Source organism: Gopherus evgoodei, chromosome 4 (assembly GCF_007399415.2).
Source record: "Gopherus evgoodei ecotype Sinaloan lineage chromosome 4, rGopEvg1_v1.p, whole genome shotgun sequence".
In the NCBI taxonomy this organism is placed as follows: Eukaryota; Metazoa; Chordata; order Testudines; family Testudinidae; genus Gopherus; species Gopherus evgoodei.
In genome coordinates, this window is record NC_044325.1 from 65,856,536 (window position 1) to 65,883,557 (window position 27,022).

At 41.9% G+C, this 27,022-nt stretch overlaps 2 protein-coding genes across 2 annotated transcripts in view; both read right to left on the reverse strand.

Annotated features, from left to right (window-relative positions):
* The window catches only part of SPTBN5 (spectrin beta, non-erythrocytic 5), a 156,838-nt gene extending 141,950 nt beyond the window's left edge, over window positions 1–14,888 (reverse strand). The window contains 7 exon segments of the mRNA XM_030560166.1: window positions 584–812; window positions 2,434–2,591; window positions 6,845–7,012; window positions 10,285–10,401; window positions 13,103–13,216; window positions 13,394–13,524; window positions 14,786–14,888. Of these exon segments, the coding sequence (XP_030416026.1) occupies window positions 584–812; window positions 2,434–2,591; window positions 6,845–7,012; window positions 10,285–10,401; window positions 13,103–13,216; window positions 13,394–13,524; window positions 14,786–14,888 (1,020 nt within the window).
* A 1,589-nt stretch (window positions 14,889–16,477) lies between these two features.
* LOC115651153 (taste receptor type 2 member 40-like) lies at window positions 16,478–24,232 on the reverse strand. Its single transcript, XM_030562116.1, has 3 exons — window positions 21,503–24,232; window positions 20,877–20,912; window positions 16,478–17,089 (listed from the first exon to the last, which is right to left on the reverse strand). Exons 1-3 carry the CDS (start codon window positions 21,645–21,647, stop codon window positions 16,698–16,700), a joined length of 573 nt encoding a protein of 190 aa, XP_030417976.1. The 5' UTR covers window positions 21,648–24,232; the 3' UTR covers window positions 16,478–16,697.
* Window positions 24,233–27,022: the final 2,790 nt, after the last annotated feature.

Below are 27,022 nucleotides of genomic sequence, written 5' to 3' on the forward strand. Positions count from 1 at the left end.
AAACCTTATTTGTATAAGTCTGTTTGTTTGTTTGTTTGTTTGTTTGATGGGTTTTTTCCCTCCTTTTTTCTCACTTTTTTACTTTTGTCCCCTCTTCACTGGAAAAGAGGGAAACAGGGAGAGAAAGGGGGAAAAAACAAACTAAACTGAAAACCAATTTTTTTCAGTTTTTCATGGTTAAACTGAAAATTTTCTACTGAAACATAATTTCACAGACTCCTTACTAAGCACTTTAGTTATCAACTGCAAAATCAAATACAAAATATGACCGAATAAAGAAGCTAATTTCCATATAGATAAATCCCTTTAGAACAACCAGGTTCTAGCACCAGAGTGGGTCTAAACCATTGCCAAATCAGAACTGTTTACCCACTCACTCACACTGGCTGTACAAGTGACTGACTGTGCAAGGCCCCGCAGAATCAAGTCTCCGATGTGGTCACACAAATGGTTTGAATTAACATGACTGTGCAGTTAATCTGAATAAAAGCTTTTTCCAAACTGGTTTAACTTTATGCTACGGGGGAAGGGGCTCATTAGAGATAGAGGTAGGAGGCAATTGTAAAAGTGGCAATGCACTGACTTTAGCAAGCCTCTTCTGGACAGTCTGGCCCTGCTTCAGCCTGGAAAAATAATGGTAATAGAGCGACACATAGGTCATGATGGATCTCTCATCTGGATGAGGCATTGCCACATCCTCAGCATCCAGCAGCTTAGTGATTCCCAGGTGCTTCTGTGCCACACTGAAGGCATTGTTCAGGTTCTTGATGGGCTGCTCACGCCTCAGTGAGCTGTAGTGGATGAGATCAGGCCTGGATGAGGAGACGAACATACGACGGACACAAGAGAGAAGGGTTAGATTTAGAAACAACAAAATAGAAATGAGTTACTATCAAGAAGGGTTACACCTCCCACACATAGCTACACAACATGCTGTATGTACACATATATACTGCAATGTAGTATCTGGTGCATATCACTGCTCTCTTTGTTACTGGCAGTACAGTAGCAGCTGTTAACATAGATTTTCCTTTGGCTTTAGAGGTCCCATGCTGTGCTTTTGGCGCATGAGAATCTGTTTTTTATCTCAGCTGTCACCATGAAGATCCATGTGGCCATGGTGCATGTAACAATGACCACTGTAAAGTCCTGTATAGTCATGGCTTAGTTTAAATACACACAGATTTGTATACAAAGGATGCAAGAGAGCAAATTTCTGACACTGAACAAGGAACTTTAGCAGAATGAGGAACACGGTACAATAATCCCTTAAAGCATTGCATAGCTCTCTGCTTTCCTGTAGTGCTTTGGCATAGACCACTCACTAGCACTCCCTTGCCTGACAGAAGAAGGAAAATTCCCAATCCAGAACTCAGCTCACACAAAACTCCCCATTCCTCCTGCCTCTTGTCATCCCTGGCTGGTGAAACAGACTCACTAGGTAGGAAATTCTGAAATGGGAACATTGTCCCTGGCTGGGGAGTTATGGGGTTTTAAGTCTTCCTGCCAATAGATGGAGTAGCACTGGTATCTGGTGGGAGAAAAACTGTCCAAGGTGGCAGACCCATCTCTTCTTTCTTTCTTCTGTTCCCTGTTTCTTCCCTCTCCCCTCAAGAGGGGCAGAGAGGGAAAGAGGGAGAGCCTGCTGCCTTCAGCTCCCAGCTACAGCTCTCATTGAACTGAAAGGGTTAAGTGCTGGTGAAGACCATAGAAAACCCCATTTTCAATAACATTTCAGAAAGTGCAATTGAAACCAGCGAGGAAGGTGAAGATCAAAGAAAGCAAATTTAATGCATATTTCTCTAGTATTTTTCTTCATGCAAATTTTTTGAACAGGAGGAGCCAAGTTTTGAGACACAGCTCACACATTCCTATCAATGGCCAGCCAGGATCAGTGAGAAGCACAATTATTCTGCATGGCACAGCTAGCAAAATCACACTCCTGAAGACACTCGGAGGAGACTTTGCTCCTGCAGGGGACACAAACTGACTGAGATGATGATGTGCTTCTAAGCCTTAGGAATGACTAGCCACTCACAACAGTGGAACAAAACATGCTCTTGATCTGTCCTGAGTCCTTTTATATCACTGATATAGTGACCTGACGGTGACTGACTTAATGCTTTTCTAGCAGATTCTACTTGTTTTCTGAGCAAAATAAAGAAACACGTTTAAATGCAGAGTGTATGCTAACAAAGTCATTTTTGTTTCCAGGAAGAGAAAGAGTCAAACTCCATGAACCTGATTCTTCCATTCTTATTCAGGCAAAACACCCATTTAAAGAAATGGTAGTTCTGAGTGAGTAAGGGCACAGGGGAAGACAAAACCATTGTCTTGTCCATCAAAGAGAATTCAGACCCTGGAAGTGGCCATGCTAGAGCTAGACACAATGGCGTCAGCTCTTCTTGAAGCCTTCCCTCATCACCTATTTACCTGTGAACGTGAATGAGGGCGTTGAAAGCCAGGCCATCAGACCAGCTTTTGGAGAAGTCCTTCACACTCACATTGGAGTAACTAGCAGTCTTATGCTGACACCAGATCAGCAGGGCTTCATTGGCAGACAATACATCAGCACGGACTCCAAATTCCTCCTGGGAAGAAAGCAAGATAGAAAAATTCAGGATGGGCAATAAATTCCCTCTCATAATAACAGCCCTGTCTCCTGCAACTGAGCTTCTTTTATAAAATTGATTTTGTCCCCCTCTAAAATCTATGAAAATTCATATTAGTCTTAAAATTGGTAGGCTTTGAATGCCTTTACAAGTTGGAAGTGAACAAGGGGTCCCTAAATTAGGCATCCTAAAAATAGGTGTTCAGAGTTCAGAAAGTCATCTTTGTCCACTTTGTAACAAGCTAACGGAAAACAAGAGAGACATAAAGCTTAGTTTATTTGTCTCTTTAGCCATGATCTGGTGCCCTGCATCAAAATGTAGGTCTTTAAAGTTTAATGTTAAAGGTTATTGGCTTTTGATTTGGTCATGTCTCTAAGGAATCTCAACTCTGGTGAGTTTGTCTTATGCATCAAGTGACTCCTGGAGACTTTAAAAGTTTCTAGCAACCAGGGGGAAAATGTTTCTCCTCAAATGTGCTTCATAAGGCTTGTAGAGGGGAGTGACGTGTGTGTGGGATCCAATATGTCTCAAGCTTTAGGGGCCATGGGGATGTGGGGTGAGCAAGTCTCTAGATGGGAGAACAGAAGGGCAGAGGCTATGAGAACTTGAAGGAGAAAGGTCTCCAGGTAGGGTTCTGAGGGCTGTCAGGAGCAGAGTGGTAAAGGTGTGAAGAAGGGACGAGTTCAGAAACAGCTCCTGTGTACTAACACTTCCCTGACTCTTCCACCCTACGGACCTCCAGTATTTCCTTAGAGAGGCGTTCCATTGCTAGAAAACAATGAAGGAAAGTTGGGTAGGGAAGGTCCAAAAGGAATCAGTGTTTCGTCCCAGCATAGTCATTTGCCACTCGCAAGCTACTCCTAAGCATCCCCTAAATCAACAGGCTTCTGGTGGGGGAACAGGAGCTCTGGGGGCATGATGATATGGGCAGACTGCCAGAAGAGGAGGGGCTGAGGTGGGGGCAGCTTTGTTAAGTTGCAAGTTAAGGTTGCAGAGCATTTGTATGAAAAGAGCAACAGTTAATTTGTTGACAAATCCTCACATGAAATAAAGGAGATGCATTCTATGGATTTTTTAGTAAATTCTGCTTTCCCTGAAGCAAGACGACTGTCATCCACTGGTATGTTCTCCTATCTCCTCTCTGCCATTGAAGGTACTTTAAGAATCTTCTGGGTAATAAATGTATGAGAGAGAGTATGCTGGGTGAAACGAGTGAAGCCGTATCTTTAGCTGACTTGACAGTGCAACTTATCCAAGAAGGATGCAATCCTGCATTCTAGTCCCAATATCTACTTCACCGTGGAAATTAGTACAGTCTCTCTAAGTATAAGAGGGACTCAAGTTTTGTGTGTGAGCAGAAGGGAATATGGAATGCTAAGAAAGCTCTCAATCTCTCCAGAATTACGGCTGAGGGGGGTTTCCCCATAAACTCACTCTGAGTTGCAATTTTTCTTCACTTTTCCCTTGATATTACAATTAATAAGTTGATGTGTATATGCACCATTGACCTCTAGTGGGTGAATTCAGAACTGCTGAATAGTTCAAAAGTAGTGAGGGTCAAAGTTTGTAAAATAAAACGTTTTAATTAAAAATGGAATCTTGATTAATGCCAAAATTTTCATGAAAATGTTTTTAACCATTTGAAATGTTCCACGTTTTAAATTAAACAATTTGAAACAAAAATGCTGCTCTGAATCAGTTCAAAATAAAAAAAAATTCAATCTGAATCAAAGGAAAACATTTCCAGTTTTCATTTGGTTTCCCTAGAGGAAGAAGGAAGGGAAGAAGGGAGAGAAAAGGCAAAACAGAAAAAAGAAATTTTTGATTTGATTCTATTTAATTCAAATTGAAATGATTTTTCTTTTTAAAATTCTGCAAAATGAAAATTCTGCAAAAAAATTAAAATTAAACAAACATTTTCTGTTTTGCTCTAATTTTTCTATGGTAAATAATTCTTTTTTTTTTTAAACCCAGCCTTAGTCATAAGTTTCATGTTGCTATTAGTGAATGGAAATCCTACTTTAGCTTAAGTATGAATCTGAGTCTCCCTGTTCATTCCCTTATTTTATCATCCCTGGGGAGAACAAGACCACCTGCAGTGCTGTCAACCTGCTCATAACACTTGCAGATCTGCATTAAGATAATAATTATAAACAGATCTCAGGCTTCAGAGCTTCAGCCATCTGCAGTGCTCAGGAAGGAATTTTTTTCTTCATTGCACAACTATATTCTGAATTGTTTTCATCTTCTGGAATAGACTTCCAAGGGAGGTTGTGGAATTACCATCCTTGGAGGTTTTTAAGAACTGATTGGACAAACATCTGTCAGTAGGTTTACTTGGTCCCACCTCAGCGCAGGGTCTTGAGGTCCTTTCCAGTCCTACCTTTTATGATTCTTTGATTCTTCTTCTGAAGAGATTGGCTTTGACTGGAAAAAAGACACGGGATAGTGTGGACCCATGCTCCAAGTTGGTACAGAGAATCCTCTTCTGGTGTGCCTTGCTCACATGCTCAGGGTACAACTGATCTCTAGAGTTGGGATCAGGAAGGAATTTTCTCCCAGGTCAGATTGACAAGGATTTTGGCTTTTTTCCCCTACTTTCCTCTGTAGAATGGGGTGTGGTTCATCTGCTGGGATCTTCTAAGAATCCTACCTAATTGATTCCCTGCCATTGCTGGGGCCTCAGGCATTACTGGGCTGCGTTACACAGGTCAGACTAGATAAGCTAATGGTCCCTTACGGACTTAAAATCTACAAAACTGAGTAATAGGGGGCCTGTGTTTTTGAATTTAAAGGCGTTGGGCAGATGATGCATGTCTTGATGTGCACTTAGGCAGTGATGTCAACAATGAAGCTCCTTTATCTGCTGTCAACCAGTAAGTAGAGGGCAGTGGTAAACACACACACTAGCCAAACACTGTAGCCATGTGGATATCATTCGTTGTAGTGGCTGAGATAGTGTCACTGCTCCTCCAGCTGCCTCAGCCAAGCCCTGTGCTTTTAGCGGCGATGCACAATGAGTTTGAATCTAACATCACATGAATGCAGTTGGCGGATGGCCAGTTTGTCAACGGACTTGGATACATTAAACTTTTCTGCACATCAGAAAAGAAATAGCAAAACTGGAAATAAGTGCATTTTTTCCACAGTGAGGGTAATTAGTCAGTGGACCAGCTAAGCAAGGGATGTGGTACATTCTCCATAGCTTGCAGTTTTTAAATCTAGATTGGATTTTTTTTTTAAAAGAACATCCTAGTTCAGCCACATGTTATTGGCCTAGATACAAGAATCACTGGGTGAAATTTTATGGTTTCTGTGATCCAAGAGGTCAGAACAGATTATTTTAATAGTCCCTTCTGGCCTTAATCTCCATGAAATCTATGAAACACTTATAGACAATCAGAAGAAGAAAGACCTCGTTTTACCTTATCAAGAGTGATGGAAGAAATCTGGAACCGGAGGATAATGATCCAGATTAATCCCAGGATTAGGGTTTGGTCCCCATCTACAATATTCTCAGGCCCAATCACCTTTACTTGCACCTGCTAATAGACAAGCAATTCCCTTCAGCATGAAACAATCTGTGTCCACCGCTCTGGAGAGAGCACTTGTGTAATAAACGATGTGTGGAGAAATATATGTTCCCTCATGGCTGTTATTCAAACATCAAGCAAAACTGTACAATATAGGAATAGGGTCATATCCCTTTCAATAGTTTGTGAGCCCTTTACTGGCTCTGTCTTTTGTGTTTCAGAAGCAACCCAGAACCCTGCCAGAGCAGCTAGGCCTTCCATGTTGCATATAGTTAGTCAACACAGTTATTTGGATTCCACTGTGCCTGTGTGCTGCATTACCTTTGTTTTGTAATGAACAAAAGGCACAAGAATGATTTGAGGGATGTCCCTTTAACTAGAAACAAGACAGAACATTGATATCAGAAAGTTCCATGGTAGATGGAAGATGGAGAAATTAAGAGCAAACTAATGAAGGTGCAGGAACAGCAGCAGAACCACTCTCTTCTCTCTCTTGAGGAGGAAACTCCTAGTACAGTTTGTGCACCTGAGGTAAAGAGGGGAAAAGGGATGAAGTAAAAAATCTCCCATCTTCATGGAACACCTCATTATGTACTATCGGGAAAAAAACAAACAAGCAATCAAGCAAAACCCATTGTCAATTTAATTTTGAAGTTAGCTTATAAACTGTTCCGACTAGTGTCAGCTTCCAGTTCTCACCTTGTATTTGAGGAACGTGATGGCTTTGCTATTGTTCTCCAGAAAATGTACCCTCATCTTGCCGCAGTTTGGTTTAGGCAGTGATTCCCCAGAGAGCAACTCCAGGAGTTGCAGGAGGTAAATGCCATCCTTCAGCTCCTTATAGATGTCTTGTATCACAATGTTCACCTGCAAAGACAAAACACACCACATAGAAACTTAGTTTCTGTGACTCTTGCACTTGGCTGACATATCTTGATTTTTTTAACATGGAGCGAAGAACATCCAGGTGCTGACATCACAAGATCTGCTCTGTGAGATCTAGTTTCGCCTCTGTCTGTGTGGAGACCTGCTGCAAGGTTAACAGGAATTACACATTGAATGAGGGCAGGCTGGCAGGGTTGTACAGTAAAGTTTAGTTATTTCTGTTCTGTTCAACAACTTCAGTACTTTGTGCTTCTGCTACTGGATTATCATCTCTTCTGTTCAGCCAAGAGCATGATGGGCAGTTCTCCTTTATTCAGCCAATGGCCAGCTCCACTTCCAGAGTTTCTTCCATATAGTGTCCAGCAAGACTGGCAGCCTCTTCCTGGGTTTCACCTGAAGACCACTTGATTTGCTTTACTCATTTAGTCATAAGCTGCTATGCATCAGAAATGGATTACTGGGAGAATGTCTGTTTGGGAGCTTCTCTGGATAGAGGTGAAATATTACCTTCCAATTCATATAATTAAGTTTAGGCCCAATGTGGTCTTACTATTTCCTCAGCCCTTCCACTCCCTCCATCTCTGTGTGTTTTCCGAATTCCTGCTTATATAACCCCCTGCCGTCAGCTGTTGTGTGGGCATATTAAAATACATGGAGCCAAGAGGTGCTTTCCCTACAGGGGATTATTTTTGTGTTGACTTTAAAGAGGCACATTCACACTCAGGCTAAAAGACTCACTTTTTTTCAGGATTTTTATTGCCATAGTTGCAAATAATCAAATCTATCTATGACTTAATGCCTTACAGTTCACTTTGTATCTAACCTTGCAAGTGAAGTCACGATGTCAAAGTGGTGACATCATAATCATTTTTGTGGCAACAGACTAATATTCTGAGCACAGGATTGTCACTTTGCTGCGGGATCAAGAATGGGCTTGGTCATGACGGGAAATGGTTTATCAAAATGCAAATAGCTAAAAGGGAGCAGTAAAAAGAACTTGGCTAATACCAGCCTCCTGTAGACAGCTCTTGAGTTATAAAAACTCAGCAGCTTTTACACTCTATCTCTTGGCTGAATTCCAGTTCAGGGTTATAGTGGAACACTAGTTCCAACCTTAACTAAAGCCTCACAGTCAGAATCTCTCACATTGTTACTTGGTCAGTCATGTGTGCGTTAAGATACACCTACAACAAGCATATTACCCTGCTGCCAAGGAGGTGACCTAATGGTTCAGCAATATGGCATGATATGTGTGTCGTAACCTAATTATAGTATAGCTGAGGAATATCTTTTGGCCTCCATGTCATTAACCCTTAAAGTGGGCCATTATTAGACCACACCACACCTCTCAGGGTAATTTACTACAATTTTGAACTACTAATTTCTCCAGACAAACAAGACCATACTTTTAAGATGAAGAAAGAGCTTTTTGAACAGGAGTAGAGTTACAGGTGAGGAAAATAGGACCAAATAACAAGTTTAAAGATCAAACCCTGCCCTATCATCTGTGGGTTCCACAGGCCCTCTTGCAGCAGAATCAGCAAGAATGGAAAGTCCAGGAGTAGCTCCGAGCAATTTTAAGGTGGCATGTTATGTAGGACAAGTAGTTGACAACATTCTCTTGACTGCTTACCTCCAGGCCCTCAGATAGCATCTTATTTCATTCTCCTAGTTATTTCTTTTTCCATCTTCTGTCTCTACCTGTTTAAATTTATAGCTCTAAAGTACTGACAGTGGTGTCTGACCGTTTAAAAAAGGTAAAAACCTCTCAGTTGGGTTTTGTGCCAGTTTTATTCATGAAGACAAAATCTTTTTAAAATTATAGTTTGCAATGAACCTTTCTGTATAGACCTGTGCTTTGCACCATCATGCAGTAATAATAAATTTATATATATATAGTTCCATTGTTTCATACAAATTGGAATAAAGCTACCAAACCCATGCTTTCAAATAAATTGACAGTGGGACCACATTACAATCTGAGAAGGAGAACGAATAGAAATGGGCTCAGTTTTCAGAGCAGTGTTTTTTGTCCTGCCATTTCCTACCCCTACCAGGGTCAGCAGAGAATCCAGGCATATTACAGTGTCTGAAATGTAACTTGTGATTTAAGCTCAACTCTTTTATCTCATGGGGCCAGAAACTGAAAGTACATTCCCGAGAAGACATGGATAAACTCCCTGCGCAACATCGTTCTTTATATGGCTTGAAAGTTCTCTCACTCTCTCCACTTTTATGATGTGCAAGCAGCTTAATCTTAAGGACTGAAGCTTAACACTGAAGTCAGCTCTTGAACTCTGAGGTATCTTTGACTTCACTGAAATAATACATATGACTAGATAGTATCTCTGATATCTCCTTGATTTCCACACTTGTTTGGGTAGCAGAACCAGGTTGCATTTCATAGTTCTCACATGCTAAGTAATATTTAAATCAACCCTCTTGCTCTGCCCTAAAGCCACCAAAGCTTAACGATGTCTGTCTTTCATGGGTCATCACTGCCCATCTCGCAGACAATAGTGCTCACATTAGTCTAACTCACAGTGGAACCTAAACTGCTCCAATGGTAGCAAGACCAGACCATAGTTTGGAACAACCCCCACCCCACTGTGGGTTACAATATGCACAGTTAAATGGGAGGCAGCAAGCACTGGCAGTTACAGCTAAGGTCCCAGTCTGGTCAACTGGAACAATTTCCCTCAAAGATTTGGAAGCCTTGCAGAGAGCCACAATGTAGTGAATGTCACAGATGTATCATTAACTGCTCAAATGATCAACTCCTATCTTTCTTTCATTTTAAATGTGTTCATATTAAGACTGCATAATCACAGTCCCTGAGGCTGCACAAGCCATTGTAGCCCAGATCAATGGGATTAGATTGTACAGATTCTACAAACAAAGGTTTTTTTCATAGGGGATGCAATTCCTCCCTGGGGAAAACTAGGCAACTCAGGACCTCACACAGAAAAGATAATTGAAATAGGAAAATTCACACGAAGGTCAAGAGATCAAACGAAAACAACTCATGCCACAAGACAGAACTCTGATTTCAGGGGAGACCAGGAACCTGGACCTTAAAGAAAATCAGAAGGATTGTTTTGTAGGTATGGTGAAAAATACATGATTGCGTCACCCGCCTTGGCAGGAGTCTCTGTTGCTTATATTATACATCCAATGACAGTAAATGGGGAAAGGCTGAGCAGAAGATGAAATTGAGAATGAAAAATAAGTCCAAAGGAGGAGGAACTACCTACATTGTTCCTGCGGAAGATATTGTTTATCCAGTTGGTGAAGGTTTTCTTCTGTGTGGACATACGCTGCTCTTGCAGCTTCTTGATGTGACCGTGTACATATTCACTATCCATGGTAGCCTAAGAAGACAAACATCAACTTGAGTCACTCCCTCTTCCTCCTACTTTGTTCTCAACTCTCCCTTCACCCTTACGCTCTCCTTTCTTGAACACAGCCCCTCCTTCACTACACAAACTACACAAGCACATACACAATCCAGAGAATTTATACCAAGCTGCCCAATCATCTATCACATCATCCTTCTTCATTCTCTCTCTAAGTCACTTGATCCCATCGAGGGTATCACGATCTGCAAGTCAGCAGCACCTTCCTAGAGTGTTCTGAAAACAGATGACTGAGAACTGAGCCTCAGTCTCTCCAGGCAGTAGTGGGATCTGCCAACCCAGCCTTGGATGTGTTGCTTGAGAACCTGTTCCAGTGTTATGGTTCAGTTCTCAGTCACCTGCTTTCAGGACATCCTGGGGTATTGCTGCTGCCTTTCAGACCAGGGTATATTTGATGGGGCAGACGCCGGTCTGGAGAGGGAAGGAAAAATATATGGGTCCCTCCTTTTGATGAGTCCTTTATTATCAGTACATCCACCATTTCCAGTGGAGTCCCCCGGCCAAAGGGACTATTTTGTAACAGAACTATGACACCTATATGAGGATGAGAGATGTTTTACAAAAAACAAATAATATAAAAGCTGCAAGTTTGAGAACCTTTAGTGATCAGAAATTCACTTGCTTAGACTTCCAATAGTATTATCTTTAGAATTAGTATATGAAGAAATTAAGGATAATTACCTGGAAGAACAGCCTAGCTGAATCTTGGCATCATGCAGTCAGAAGAGGAAATTACAAACAGACAGCTGGCATTGGAACACTGAAAAGAGAGAAGGGACTGGAACATACCAGACTGAAGGGAACCACGGGGGAAATGGATACAAGTGTTGTGCTTTAGAACTTTTGTGTTTCCCTCTGTCTGGGCCTGGCTCTGAGCTGCAGTTACCTACAAAGGGTGGACCACTGGCAGCATTGTAAACCCACAAGTCAGCTGGCAAGTGTTGGAAAATGGCACCTGGGAGGGTTCGAACAATGCTGAGTTGCAAGCAGCAGTAGCCCATGGAAAGTTGCCTACATGTTATCCTTCCTTGGATCTAACAAATGAAAATAAGACTAGAAGCAGTTTTAGGACACATGCTATCCCTGGGATGTGGGAGGAAGGGATTAAAAGCACTGATTTGCTCCTGCCACCCAGGAGCAGGGTGCTGTTACTCTATCACCATCTGTTGTCTGCTTTGCCACTGCTCTGCTTTTCCACAACACTGACTACGATGAAATCTGAACTATCAAAATAAAAAAAATGGAGAATAAATCCATGAAATTTTCATGAAAGTTACACAGAGCTGCTTGGAATTTTGCAAATTTTAAAATTAAAAACAATTTCAGAACTTTTCCCCTTCTTTTGACTAGCTCTAGCACCTAACATCTTGTCTGTTTGGACGATGGATAACCAAAGAAGTGTCTTTCAATGAATGCTCCTGTCCTAGGGGCTGATGTTAACTGAACGTTCCCACAGAGGCTAACATTTCTCACTCTCCTCTCCTGGACAGTCTTTAATCTCAACACCTGGTGACTGTCATCAAGCCTACCATTGTCTCAGCTGTCCCAGACATAACTTTGCTGACTTACAATGCAGGGTGGGTAGGGTGACCATATTTCCCAAAAGGAAAATGGGACACTGTTTGGGGCTGGCCCAAGCCGCTCACCCAACCCCCCCTCTCTGCATGGGGCTGGCCCGAGCCCTGCCTCTCTTCCCACACAGCACTGGTGTTGCTGCTCACCCAAGACTGCCTGCTCCTCACACAAGCCCTGCCTCACCTCTGTGTGTTCCTCCACACCCAACTGCTCAGGTTGGCAAAAGGAAACAGGACAAATGTCCACATTTGCCAAAAAAGTCAGGACAGTGGGGACAAGGCTTAAAAAAAGGGACTGTACTGGCCAATACAGGATGTATGGTCACTCTAAGGGTGCGAGAATGGAGAAAAAGATGCACAAAGGAACTTGTAAAGAACAGTAACCCCATTTCAAGGTCCAGAAAGGGTTGAGAACCCCTCTCTTATTGCAAGATCAAGTTCAGTAAAATTTCAGGTGTCTCCTGAACACGTCTTTATTCCTGGCCTTCCCCTGTAACTTATTCTATATGGTTAATAACCTTCTGTATGAAATAGGTCCACCTAAATTTCCTATTATATGTTTCATATGGTATATTTCTCCCCACCTCCTTCAACTTTTGAAACCTCTACCAGTTAAAAGTGATGTCCCTGAATTATATTAAAGTTCTTTCATCATTTTCAAATCTTTTTTGCTATCACCTTTGAAGGCTCTTCTTTTCTAAGGGCCAGATTGTGATATTCTCACACCTATCACATAGTGCCTCTATTTCATTGGATGAAAAAGATGTTTTTGCTAATATTGCTGCCACACTCTCCAGCCCACTGACTTGTGAACAAGTGTTCACACTTGTTAAGGCAGACAGAACCATGAAAGGAGCTGGTTTTCTAGTGAAGCTGCACACATTGATCAGATTTGTACTGTAACACACTCTCTTTCTCTCACACAAGTAAACCTTCTCATTACGAGATATTCTAGGCTGAGATCTATCTGCATTGGCATAGAAGAATGGGGCCACTAACAACAGAACTTGACTTCAGTCACATGTCTTCATTTATTCCACACAGAGAAAGAAAACCAAGGAACATTAACAATCAGGACTTACCCAGGTTTGTAAAGATTCCCCTTTCAGGTTCAGAAGTCCGTCCTTCTGGAGATAGACTTTCAACTCCAACTGTGCTGTTCCCGCATTCTGTTCCTCCTGGGCACTCAGAGTGACCTTTGGATGCCATAATAAAGGGAAGGTATTTTATAATCCACATGCAAACCCTTCTTCTGACTGTGGAGGAAACAATCCATTTGTGCAGAGGGGGTAGGGGCAAAGGTTATCACAAATTGCGTTAGTGTGATTGTTATGCTTACAGAAAGGTAAGAGGCAGCTCCAATGCTGACATACTATACTAAGATGTGCATTGGGATGCGGTGCCAACAATACAGCTGTTCTGATAAAGAAATCACTGCCTTCCATACTTTGGTAGCTCTGATGAAGATGGGCTCTCCAGAAACCTGTTATCTCTGAGATCTCAGCTGGAATTTGAAATTGAAAGTTCAGTAAGGAGTGTAGAGGTTCTAATTGTTCACGAGTCATTTACATGGGCGGAATCAAATGTGAAGGCAGAGTCATGCATGCTGGAATTAGCAAGGCACTGCTGTGAGGAAGTTCACATTACTGCATATCTACCTGTCAGTAGCAAGACTCTGCTGTGGGGAAGCCCACACTGCTGCAAGGCCAGCAGCTGGTGGCAAAGCTCTGCTGTAAAGAAGCTCTCATTGCTAGACTTCCAGTTGACAGAGCCAGGTGATCTAATGTCAGTAAGTTTACAGCCCTGGAGTGCCTCGCAAGTGACAGGGCTGCAGTGTCACAAAGCACACTGGTCCTAGACATTAACTGGGCTGGAGTTGGGCTCAGACAGCTGGAACGTGAGCAGGCATTTGAAGTTAGTACTTATAGGCCAGGACTGGGCTGCTAAAGGACAGGAACGGAATACTGATCCTTCCCTGCTAGGTTTGAGATGTCTTCTCATGCTGAGGAAATCACTAGACATGTCCTTTCTATTAACATAAGAACGTAAGAATGGCCATATTGGGTGATCTAGCCTGGTATCCTATCTCTGACTATAGCCTTGCCAGATGCTTCAGAGGGTATGAACAGTACAGATGACTCACATGATTCATCCCCAGTCATCCAGGCCCAGCTTCAGGCAATTGGAAGTTTAGGGACACCCAGCTTGTGGGGTTGCATCTCTGACCAGCTTGGTTAATAGACACTGATGGACCTATCCTCCACAAACTTATCTAATTCTTGTTTGAACCCCACTATACTTTTGTTCTTCACAACATCCCATGGCAATGAGTTCCAACCATTGACTTTGTGTTGTGTGAAGTACTTCCTTTTGTTTGCTTTAAACCGGCTGCCTATTCGTTTCATTGGGTGACCCTTAGTTCTTGTGTTATATGAATTGGTAAATAATACTTCCTTATTCATTTTCTCCACACCATTCATAAATTTTATGGGCGTCTATCATATCACCCCTTCATTGTCTCTTTTCCAAGATGAATAGGCCCAGTCTTTTAAAGCTCTCTTCATATGGAAGCTGTTCCAAACCACTAATCATTTTTGCTGGCCTTCTCTGTACCTTTTCCAATTCTAATATAACTTTACTGAGATAAGGCAACCAGAACTGAATTCAGTATTCAAGTGTGGGCGTACCATGGATTTACAGAGTGGCATTACAAAATTTTCTGTTTTATTAGCCTATCCCTTTCCTAATAATCCTAACATTGTTACCTTTTTTGACCACCGCTGCACGCTGAATGGATGTTTTCAGAGTACTATCCATAGTGACTCCAACATCACTTCCTTGAATGTGAACAGCTAATTTAGACCCCATCACTGTGTATGTATAGTTTGGGATCAGTTTTTCCAATGTGCATTACAGAGGTGCTGGAACACTTTGTATAGTGGGGGTGCTAAGAGCTATTGAGTCAAACTGTAAACCCTGGATAGGATGGAAACCACTTCAAGCCAGGGGATGTGGTAGCACCCCTCCCCACATCCCCTCACTTCTAGTTCCAGCACCTATTGTGCATTATTTTGCACTTATCAACAATGAATTTCATCTACCCTTTTGCTGCCCAATTTAGTAAGATCCCTTTGTAAATCTTCAGTCAGCTTCAGACTTAACTATCTTGAGTAACAGCAAGTTGAAAACAGACAAAGGGTGAACTGGACCTTTATGGCCATGTCTTTCTCTCTGGGGACTTGATTTGACACTTTAGTTTAATTCAATGGATTTTTGTAGTTCTGTGCCACAGGTTCAGGAAACCTCCGGAGTATGACACACATGAACTTCTTAGAAAGGCAGAGATTTTCTATGACATGTACAATCACTTCCATAAAACATGTGAGCTAATCATTAGCTAATGATTAAATATGTGGAACAAAGTTTCTTCTTTTATAGCTGAGTGGTAACACTATAGGCAGTAGGGACCCTGGTATGAATTCTCTATAGATCTTGAATGTCTCAATCTATGCTTTTTAAAATCTTTGGATATGACAGTAAGCAACAACGTTTATAACAATACATACACTAGTAATAAAGCCATTTTAAACACATATTTAAACATCAGCACAGTAAGAGGAACTGTACAAACACACACTCATCAGTTAGCCACTAAACATCTGGAGAGAGGGAGGCCTCGGGTGATTCATAGAGGAGCACATTTGAACTAATGAAGTGAATCTTACAGTAAGTGGGGGATGTGGCACTTATTGTTAAAGGAAATGACACTTTGTTCATTTCATGTGCAGGTCACCCTTTAAAAAAGAATCTCCTCTCTGAGCGACTGTTGGCCCCATGCTTCTCCCATTGCAGAGAAATCATGGGTTTTTGCTGACCTCAATAAGTTGGGGGGGAATCAGTCCTTATGGGCCAAATTCTACTGTGCTACTCCGCTGTAAGTCTGGAGTATTCCCAGGGAAGGCAGACGCTCATCTAGTATTGAGGATTCCTGGTGGCAGCAGATGGTGTTGCATTTTACAGTACAGCAGCCACACAACTAAAGTCACAGCATAGCTGATAACTGGGGCATTCATTATTGCCCTGGGGCTCCATCAGCCCCTCACGACCATCTCCTCCGGACACAATCAACTTTAATAGCATACACCTGAGAATATTACCCACTATTATTGCAGTTATTATTATTACTAAAACTGAAAGAGAGGGAAAAGAAGTCTCGTTTTTTCCAATGTATTTACTAAAGTTTAGCGGCCATCAGGATTTCCATGCTATAGGAGATTCTGATATTTGCTTTCTTCCTGAACTGAGACAGAAAAATTAAAATTTTCCATTAAACAGCATTCCAAAATTATTATTTCAGAAATTGCTAAGTTTTATTTTTTGACATCTTCAATCAAAATACCAAACATTTGCTTTTCCACATCAAAGCATTTTTGTTTTTTGAAAATATGTAGTTTCAAGTTAGTTTGATATTAAACTGCGTCTGCCTATGGTGCCACAGGGCCTCATAGGAGTTATAGTTTAGTTCCTCTTTTCTCCATTCTCGCGCGTGGCCCAGACCCCGCTAGCCTGATGAAATCTTCCGTAATGAACCTCCATGGACTGTAAAATGCTCACATTCTGGATCTGTGTAGCAGGGCATGGGCCCTGCTGCTGCCTCAGTTTATCCTCCAGCTCACCTCAAACACACCTCCCTGCAGTTTCCACACCACTGTCAAGATCATGCTTTGTGTACAGGCATAGATGACAATCCAATTGTACAGGTACTGAACTAGGGGCTTCCAAAGAGGAAATATTTGACAGCAAAAGAAACAAAGCAATAACATTGAAAGCATAAAGAATGAAGGAGAGAAGAGCTTTAATGACACTGATCCAGGACTCTGCACTGGCATTGCGGTAACTGGATGAAACCTCTTGCATCAGCCTGTTGTATCTCCATAGAGATGAGATTAAGAGGACTGCAGAAATAATAAACATGAAGAAGGATGGGGTGAATCCAATGCCAAAACCACTAATCCAGTTCTCTCTATCAATTCTCCATATAACTAATTCAGAGAGATTTTCTAGGGAAAAAAAAGATTTGAGTTGTTATAGGATAGTCTGAAATTACTGCTGGTGAATGGGAGACTACTGGCCACGGGCAGAGACGTGGAGCCCAGGAATGCCCAGGGCACCAGCCCAGAGAGTCTCAGTTTCAGCCAGAGGAGAATAGAGTGATTGAAGCTGGCAGTTTTTACGCAGTAGGAGACAGAGAACAGATGGGAAACCAGGCACTAGAATAATTTAAAAAACAGATAAGGGAATGTAAAAAAAAATTTTTTTTTTTTTGCTTGATCCTGGCTAATATGAATGACCCAGTCCATGAAATTCACGACCACAATAAATCCATCTTCAGTTGTTCCCACAGAGGCTTCATGCTCTTGCAAGCTACTTCTACAATAGGCACTTAGAAAAAAAGAAAACCCTGGGATAGCGAATACAAATGTGCTTCTTTGGAGATATGAATAACACTACTAAATTAATCACAGAAATTGACAAAACTGTATTCTTTGCAACTGTCTCTCTGTTCCAAATAAACTTTTTACAAAGCCTCTTCTACCAAATGGAACTTGGCATAATGGAATTGTAGCAAGGTCCCAGTTAGTCCACCAAGCCACTGGGGAGTGGTGGGTAGCTACTGGCTTGCCAAAAGGCCTTGGTCACAGCTCTCCATTGATGGAGAATTAGCCGAGGCAGGTGTGCCATAGCAGCTGGCATCACACAGGAGCACTGGTCAGAGTTCATGATGCGCCCCTCAGGCAGGGGAATGCTGGCAAGGGTTTTTAGCTTATTGGAGAAAAACTTAGTTCTCGCTTTTTGTTTGGGTGCAGCAAAATCAAATACTTTATTATTTCTTCATCAATTGCAATAGAGGGAGGGAGTACCCTAGGACACAGAGTTGCCCAGTCCCGGACAGGTCTCTCAACAGGTAAACAATTACAGCAAGCATTTATACCTTTGTTACAGACAATAACAAGCAATAATACAGACAATAATAAGCAACAACGGCATTTTGTTTATACATAGGCCATCCTGCTCTCTTATTTTTCTCATTTCTGGAAGGCGTCAGTCTACATATTTGGTTATTAGTGCAAGGTCATGACAACTTCTCACACTGTTCTTTTCCACTCGCCTCACACTATCCTCGCTTCTACAAGTCTCACATCATTAGAGTTACAGCTGGCCTAACTCTTGCTAACAAACTGACATGCATTAAGATCCCCTACAAATCCTTGTCAATTCTTTCCCTTCTTCCACAAGCTGTTTATGAGGGTTTTGCCACCCCGCCTCAAGGTGGCAGAGGTAGGGGAAAGCAGGCCCACTCAACTCCATTGCGCTCCAGCCCAGGGCCCTGACAGTGGCGGGAGGAGACGGTTCCACCACTGGGTCAGTGGGGATCCGTCCGCAACACACTGACCAAACACTAACTCACCGCACTGTCCAGTTCTGCCCCTGGGTTACTTCCTACCAGGGCTCTCAAGTGGGTCCCTCTGGTTCCTCCAACTCGCTGGGCTATTCAGCCACCAGTGGCCCCGGCAGCTCCAGCTCACCCTCAGCATCAGGCTCACTTGAGCTTGGGTCACTGGGCAGTGACTGCCCAGCTCCTCGGGGTACTCTGCTGCTGGCAGTTCTGGTAGCCTGAGTCCTTCCTCTGGGGCAGTTTTCCCTGGTCCAGAGCATTGCCTGGTTCGGCAGCAGGGTCTGCAGGGAACAGCCAGCAGTCTGTGTCTGCCTCCCTCCCTGGTGCTGCCCTGACTGGGCGAAGGGCCCCACCTTCTGTACTTCCTGTTCCCCTCGCTCCTTCTGGGGGGTAGAGTAAGCTTGGCCTGGCTCCGCCCACTCAGGCTGAGAGTGCAGGGGCTGTGCAGGGATGTGATGAGCAGCACGGCGTGGGGCCAGGGCAGGCAGCTAGGGAGTGCATCACTGCCACCCCGAGCCACTTTTGGTAAGCGGTGCCAGGCCAGAGCCTGACCCCCTCCTGCACCCCACCCCCCACCCCCCTGCCCTGAGGCCCCTGCTTGCACCCCACACCTCTCCTGCACCCAAGCTCCCTGCCTACACCTTGCACCCCAACTCCCTGCCCCGAGCCCCCTGCTGCACCCTGCATCCCAACTCCCTTGTCTTTGGCATTCTTAAAATTGACTGGTCATCAGTAAGGTCTGTCTGGTTTGAAGGCGCATCTAGTGTGTCTGGATGCACTTCAGGAGTTCCAATGAAATGTAAAGAAAGAAACAGTAAAATACTCTTATGTACACTGCTAAGCACATTGTTTGACCCTTGACCTAGTAGATGCATGCACTTCAAGTAAACAAAACAGAGCTGTCTGTGATTTTTTTGGTGTTATTCAGACTTTGTATGCCTTCACGGAGGGGAGTCCTGTGCAACATGCAGTAATGGAGAAGATTTCACAAGAAGTAGTGACTTCAAAGTGTTCAACTGGGATCCTATCAAACACAAGATGGGCATGCAGAGCAGAAGCAATGGCTGCTGTAAAACAAAACTACTCCATCATTTTACAAGCTTTACAAGAGATTATCGAAACAACTCATTTTGCTGACGCTAAAATAAAAGCCAGGGGCCTTATCCATGAACTAAATTCATTCAAGTTCATCTTTGCCCTTCACATGATGCACCCTATTCTCCAGATGGTGGTAAAAGTGAGTAAGGCTCTTCAAGCTCCAGATCTCAATTTACTTACTGCAATGACAGGGGTGAAAAGCTTGCGTAATTCTTTGGCAGCAATGAGAAGTGGCCCAGAATATTTTCAATCTATTTTCAATGACAGTGTGAAAATGTGTGTAGAGAATGATATCTCAAATCCCCCAGTTAAGAAGGAGGAAGGGGGAAAACGCACTCATTGATTGTGATGAGTTTGCCCAGTACCTGCATCACTTGATACAATAAGAGGAAGTAGGAGAAACATAACTTCATTGTACCCCATTCCTAGGACTTCCAATTGATTACTGGCATTGACCAGCGAATTTGAACAGGATGATTTGTAAAATTGGTGACTAACCAATGGGAAAACTGGCCTGAGCTTAGGACCATTGGTCACAAGATGATATGAGAATCATTGCCAACAAATTTAAATGTGTCCTTGGATGAGTTGGAATCGGAAGTCAGATTGCTTCGGGGTTATGAGGATCTGTTCCTAACGGCCAGCACTATGAACACCACCAGAGAGTGGCTTGCTGGCTAAAGGTTATCGGATCAGTCTTCCTACATTCCAGGCTTTTACAAATCTATTCAATGCGTTGCAGTCTTAACTGTTACAAGCTGTTCATGTGAAGAGCCTTTTTGAAACGCACATGTAAAAAACAAACTAAGAAGTACAATGTCCCAACAGAGCCTCGACTCCTCACTCATGATTTTTGTACATTGAACAATAATTGGCTTCATCAGTTAATTACAATGATGTGATTGAGGAATTTAAGTCCATAACACCTGGTGAGCGACATCTCAATCTCTAGGACAAGAAGATGAAGAAACCTTAATGTTTTGGTCAATTTGGGTTAGCTCATTATCTGTTAAAGATAAAGATCATGAAAATTGTCTATCTTTGTATATACCTGGTTATCACTGCAGCAAAAATTTGCTATTTTGTGCCTTATTTTTTAAGTAAACTTTAGTTGTTAATTTAAAAAAAATTAAGTTTTAATTTCTTTAGTTTGATGAATAAAAATAATGTCCTTTATGACTGAGTATTCAATAAATGTTTGCCTTTAAAATAAATAAATAAAATTCCCTGGGTGCACACCCTAATGAAATGTGCTACACACACCTATGTATATCAGAATGAATAAAAGGACTGGTACATACCACTATAGCACAAAGCCATCTCCAAGGGCTCATAACCTTCAACATATATGAAAAGAGAATAAAAGCAATACAATTCAACACATGAAGAAAAACAAAAGCAGAGTTTTAAATGACACCTACATGGGCCTATTTGCGCTACTGAAAACTGGATGACCACCATTGCATTCTGCCTATATGTCTCCATAGAGATGTGACTAACTGGACTGCAACAGAAATGATAAACATGATGGCGGGCAGGGCAAATCCAATGCTGAAGCTAAAAAATAAGTTAAACTCATTCGTCTTTCATAGAACTATTTCAGCGCAATTTCCAGAAAGATTGCAAATTGAACTGCTACAGGATGTTCTGCGACTACCTCATGCAAATGGGAAACAGGCAATCAGAAAGAGAAGCACTGAGCCCAGGGGCAACCACAGAACCAGCCCAAGGAGTCTCAGTTTCAGCTGGAGGAGAAAGGTGGGCTGGCTCAAGCTGAGAATTTTCACACTGTAGAAAACAGTCAGGTGACAAACTAGGCACTGGTATAATTTAGTAAGACAAAGGACAGCAACAGTCTCTTTCCCTTGGTTCTGACTATAAAGGAAAGGATAGCACAAAATGCAGACAGCATGTACAAGTAGTGTCTATTGAAAGAAAGATCTGGATAAGCCCAAAGTGATCAGGATAGCATCACATGTGGTGAGTTTTTTGCTTTTAATCCACTCAATGAAATTCATAACCACAATAAATCCATTTACAATAGTCCCCATGGAACATGCAGTTCCTACCATGATAGAAGACCTGAAGAATGTTTGCTATTAAACTATCAGGGTCTTCACCATCCTTGCAGATTTCTTGAAGCTCTTATCCAGAATATCAAATTCTCTTATGGCACAAGTATATCAATTAATATCTGGCTCACAAATGCACAATTCTACCTTCCTGCTGCAGAAGAAGCAACACTGCTAGAAAAGTATTTGTGCTTTTTCCATGCATTGATCACCCAGGGACGTGTGCGCTCATATTTCTAGGGAGGCAAATCAAAAAGGGATTCCACTACTACTCTTCTCCATTTTACAAAAATATATTTGCATTTGTCCATTCAACGTTCTTGGACTACACACCTGGAAGGAATTTATTTTAAGAAATTACTGTTTTAGACATTCTCAACTTTTATCAACATGTTCTAAATATAACATTTAATTGCATAACAGAGTAGATTCCCCTGAGTGTCATACTCAGCTGATTCTGTTATTATGCTCTGCTGCTTTCTTCTCTTTGGACATTCTCCTTGACTCCCATCTGTAACATTTTCTTCCTCTTTCTTTTCTCGCATAATTGGAATTTTTTTCTTGGAAGAAAAATACAAATATACTCAATTTGTTTTGCCAGTCTGATTTTCTAGCTTTTTTTCCTTTCTTTTTTTTAAATTAAAAAACACCCACCATAGGAAATAATCATTCACACAGCTCTGCTGGCCAGAGATTTTGGCTACAAATTTCTATACATAAACTTAGTAATACTTTTTTGTTTTGGTGTGGAGGATATACAAAATCAAAGTAACGAGATGTGTGCAAAACCACTGCAAATTCTTCATGTTTCAGTATTGTAAGGTTATGCTCCAGATTTGTCACGAAGTACCATCCTATATAGACAATAACTGCACTGACCTCTAATGTGGCTTGAGACAACACTGTTAACTCTTATTGCTATGCTGAAAACCCTTTTGTTTGTTCAGTAACCTAGACCTACACTGTGCAGAAAGGGTACCTCTTTTCTGTAGCACTCTGATGTGACAGACTGGAATTTCTGGGGCAGCTTCAGGTAAATTAAAAAAAAAACTATTTTCACCCAAATAAATAATAAAATCAAGGGAACATTTATTGTGTCAATTATAGTGTAATGAAATTTCTGTTTTTAACTGACAATGGTTTCATACATTCCTGAAGTTAAGAAACAAGTTGGAGGTTTTGGCAGATGGTTTGGGGAAATGGATGTTTAGGCACCTGGGGAGGTGTGGAAAATGTTTTGGGACTGTGGAATAACCATATTAGCTGGATATTTTCTGCTAAATTGCCATTTATACTAATGTTAGGTTTCAGGATTAACACCCCCATGGAAATTAATGAAGAGCATTTCAAAGCAAGTTGTTTCAGCCTGTTTGTATACACAGAAAGACATTACTACATTGGTTTATGCTCAGTTCACATCTGGAAGGTTATTTTCAAACCACAAGACCTAGAAACGGACTTTTTTTTTTAAATGAAAACAGGTCCTGGAGCACAGTTCTGGGGTAGGCACTGAATTCTGCAGCAGATTCTAGGGCCACAGAATAAGCAGAGCTTCATACTGGTTATTTCATAGCACCTGTAAGGCAAGCATCATGACCTATTTACAGAGAAGTAAACTGAGGCACAGAGATTAAGTGGCTTCCCCATGGTAACATGGCTAGGTAACGGTAGCACTGGGACTCCTGAGTAATAGACTAGAGTACTCTGTAGCATAGAAGGAAATAGTAATTTAGGGGTATATGATCTAAATGACTAGACCAGACTTCCTCCTCTAATTGTTTTTCCTCTCAGAAACAAAGTTTTACAAACCCCAAAGAACAGGTAGTTTAACAGTTTATTAATCAGCAAGTTTTATCACAACCACCTGAAAGTGATTACAAAGCATATTAAAATATTATATATATATATATTACAGTATCTGTATGGAATTTATTGTGCATGTAATCAAAGTACAAACCTCAATGAACGTATGCCCTAGCTTCCTTACTTGTACAAACTGGAATATGCACCAAGAAATTGCTATTAAACATTTCCTTAAAAATGAGAGACAATACCTTTGGTATTAAATTTAAATATTTTACAATGGTACAAGGACAGGTGATTGTGTAAAACAGAAAATGCAAAGTGGCATGTTCTCAGTGCTCAGAAAATTACACACACAAAACAGAAAATATGTCCTAAACGCTTTTGATTGAATTAAAATGACGAACTATCAAACTGTAGAAACAGCATACTATTAGAAAAGATATGCATTTTTAAGTGTTGTAGGTAACTTGATAAATGTGAGGGATTAATAATATCACTTGCTTAAGACAGGCATATGAAGAGCAGGTTCTGTATAAGTTTCCATGCCTTGCCCCAAAGACACATGTTGTACACTGGATGTGGACATATAAGGCCCTTCCAGGTGTGGGGCAGGCAGGCAGGCTCAACCAGGAAGGATCCAAGTGTGAAGGGGCTCAGTGTGAGGGATCCAGGTGTAGGATGAAAGGGTTAAGTGTGAGACAATCTGGGTGCAGGCAGCTCAGCGTGTGCGTGTGTGTGCGTGTGTGTGTGTGTGCGTGCGTCTCTAGGTGTTGTGGGATCTGGATGCACAGAGGCTTGTTGGGAGGGGTGGGGTTCCAGGTGCAATGGGACTCTGCAGGGGCTTCCAGGTGAATGTGGTTGGGGCTCAGCAGAGGGGTCTGGGTGCTGGGGGAGTTGGGCTTGGTGGGGTGGAGGTCTGCCACTCATTTAGGACTTGCAGCTAGTTGAGGATCAATGGTTTGGGTGTCTGGATGGTGCAGGGGGTGAGGATCATCAGGGTGGGGGTTTGAATGCAGGGAGCTCAGTGGGGGGTGTTCTGGGGTGCGAGGATAGGGGTCTAGAAGCAGGGGGTCTGGGTGCAGGGGAGCTCCAGATGCAGGGGTTGAGGTACAGTGGAGTGGGGTTCAGGTATGGAATGTTAGGAGGGTTCTGGATGTATGGGGTGAGGCTTGGCAAACTCATTCTAGTATAGACAAGACCCCAGCCCTGGGTCTTTCCTGAGCACAATAATAAATGTCAAACTGAGTGTTGGTGGTGGTGATGTTGTAATGTAGTTCCCAGCAACTAATCAGAAAACATGTTTCATTTAGGACTTTTCAACATTTTTTACTTCATTGAAATGAAAAATGTTGTCTTTCTTGAAATTATATAGTGAAACTAATTTTTTTACATATTCTTTTCTGCAAAAAATTCTGAATTTGGAAGAAAAGCAAATTTCAGAATTGCAGCATTTGCCATGAAATGGAAACTCCAGATTTCACTCAGTTCTCTAGTAATGGCAAAGAACATTGACGCTCAGGTTCCACATTTCTTGCTGTCAAAATTCCCTCTCCTGTATCCTTCTTCTGCTCTTCCCCAACAGTGTCGTAATTCTTTTAAAAGAACGGCAAAGGATATGTGGGGCAGAAGGGCAGAAAGATGCTTTTGATGGCTTCACAAGTTGCTGGACTATAACTTTTTAGATGCAGATAGTGCAGGGTATTGATCTCACAACAAAGTCCACGTTTCTTGGTTCTTTTGTCTGCATTGCTTTGGCAGTTATTTTCTATTAAAAATTGTTATATAAAATAAAAATCAAACAAAAAAGTTGAAATGGAACAGTTAAAATGAGATGTTTTGACTTCGTGAAATGAAGCATTTTGATTGTTTCGAAATAAAACTTGGGCAAAATCAACATGTTTCATCTGAAAATTTGACCAGCTCTATTTATTACCCATGTTGAAAGTGCCATGAAGTGGTAGCCTGCACACACAGGAGTGGAAAGAAGGTTGTGCCACCACCTTTTCACTAACAAAACTAGAAAGTTAAAATGAATGACAGCAAGTCACTGAGGGACAAATTCTGCTCTCCTCTTCAGCAAGTAGAGAAGGTTCTAAAGCAGTGGAACAATTATGGTTCCATTGTGTCAGAAGGAGTCAAGATTTGGAGGCTACACATAGTGATAATTCGCAGCCCACGTCCACTATGGACCCCCTGTGTATCTGTATACAGAAAGGTCAGTGGTAAGGCAGGTGTAGGGCTGGAGGATCAGCAGATACCCAGATCCTATTTTCCTCCTACGCTGCAGTAGACTGCAGTAAAAGATTCTTCCCATTTCCCCCAAGTGAATCTCCCTAGTCAAGATACTCAGGGAAGGTGCTAGGATGTGCAGTTGCCTGACTGCAGATATTAGACAAATGTAACACATTCACATTAGTACAATTGCTTCTAAAGTCTCAATTTCTATTAAAGAAAACATTATTATATGATAAAAAAGTGATTTTATAACCTGCAACATAAATTACATAGAGGATCAGTGTTACTATTAAAAATAACAAGGCTTTTGTACAGAACCAGGGCTAGATTCAGCCCTGACATAAATGGGCACAACCCCACTGAAGTTAATGGAGATGCATAAGTACTCAATTTTGCCCTTAACTGGTTTGGGGTTTCGGGAGGGGTTGGCGGTGGTGGTGATTAAACTGTATTAAGGAAGGAAGAGTAATGAAAAACAGACTGTGTTCAAGAATAATTAACTAGAGCAGGAAACCCTTGATACAAGGGCCTGAAAGCCTGGCTGGGTAAAGTAGTGTCACCTTTCTGTCACCATCTCAAATGGCTCCACTGATTTCACACAGAGTAGAATCTGGGTAACACTCAGGTAGTTCCTTCTCAAAGCACAACTTCACATCTAGGATGGGAGAAGGCATTAGTTTAAGTTGAAGTCTGGACCAGCAGATTTAAAGAAAAGATATTCTTGTATCATGACAGGTTTCAGAGTAGCAGCTGTGTTACTCTGTATCCACAAAAAGAACAGGAGTACTTGTGGCATCTTAGAGACTAACAAATTTATTTGAGCATAAGCTAACGAAAGCTTATGCTCAAATAAATTTGCTAGTCTCTAAGGTGCCAGAAGTACTCCTGTTCTTTATTCTTGTATCAGTTTCCTTGCCTTTGTTATCCTTCTTGCCTTAAAAGGAATGTACAATCTACAATTCTGTTCAAGAAAAATACATGGACCAAATCTTGCAGTCTATTCTCAGGCAAAACTCCCATTGACTTTGTGAAACCTGGAAGTAGTGCAAATCATGTCATTAATAGAAAGCAATTCTCTCTCTTGCTACCAAACATGCCTCTTTTTACTCCTTTCCCCTGACTGCACCCTATGTGACATGACAGTATCAGAAGTGGCTGCCTCCCACAAGCAGGGAACCGAGATAAATGGGAAAGGAAGAAGCGAAGCTCTTCTTCAGTAAGGGAAGAGTTTGTTTTCCATCTCATGTCCCCCAAACACTGGAGGAACCCTAAAAACATGCTGTCCTGCCACAGCTGAGTTGAAAGAGGAGAGAGCGAGCACTAAGTGCTTGGAC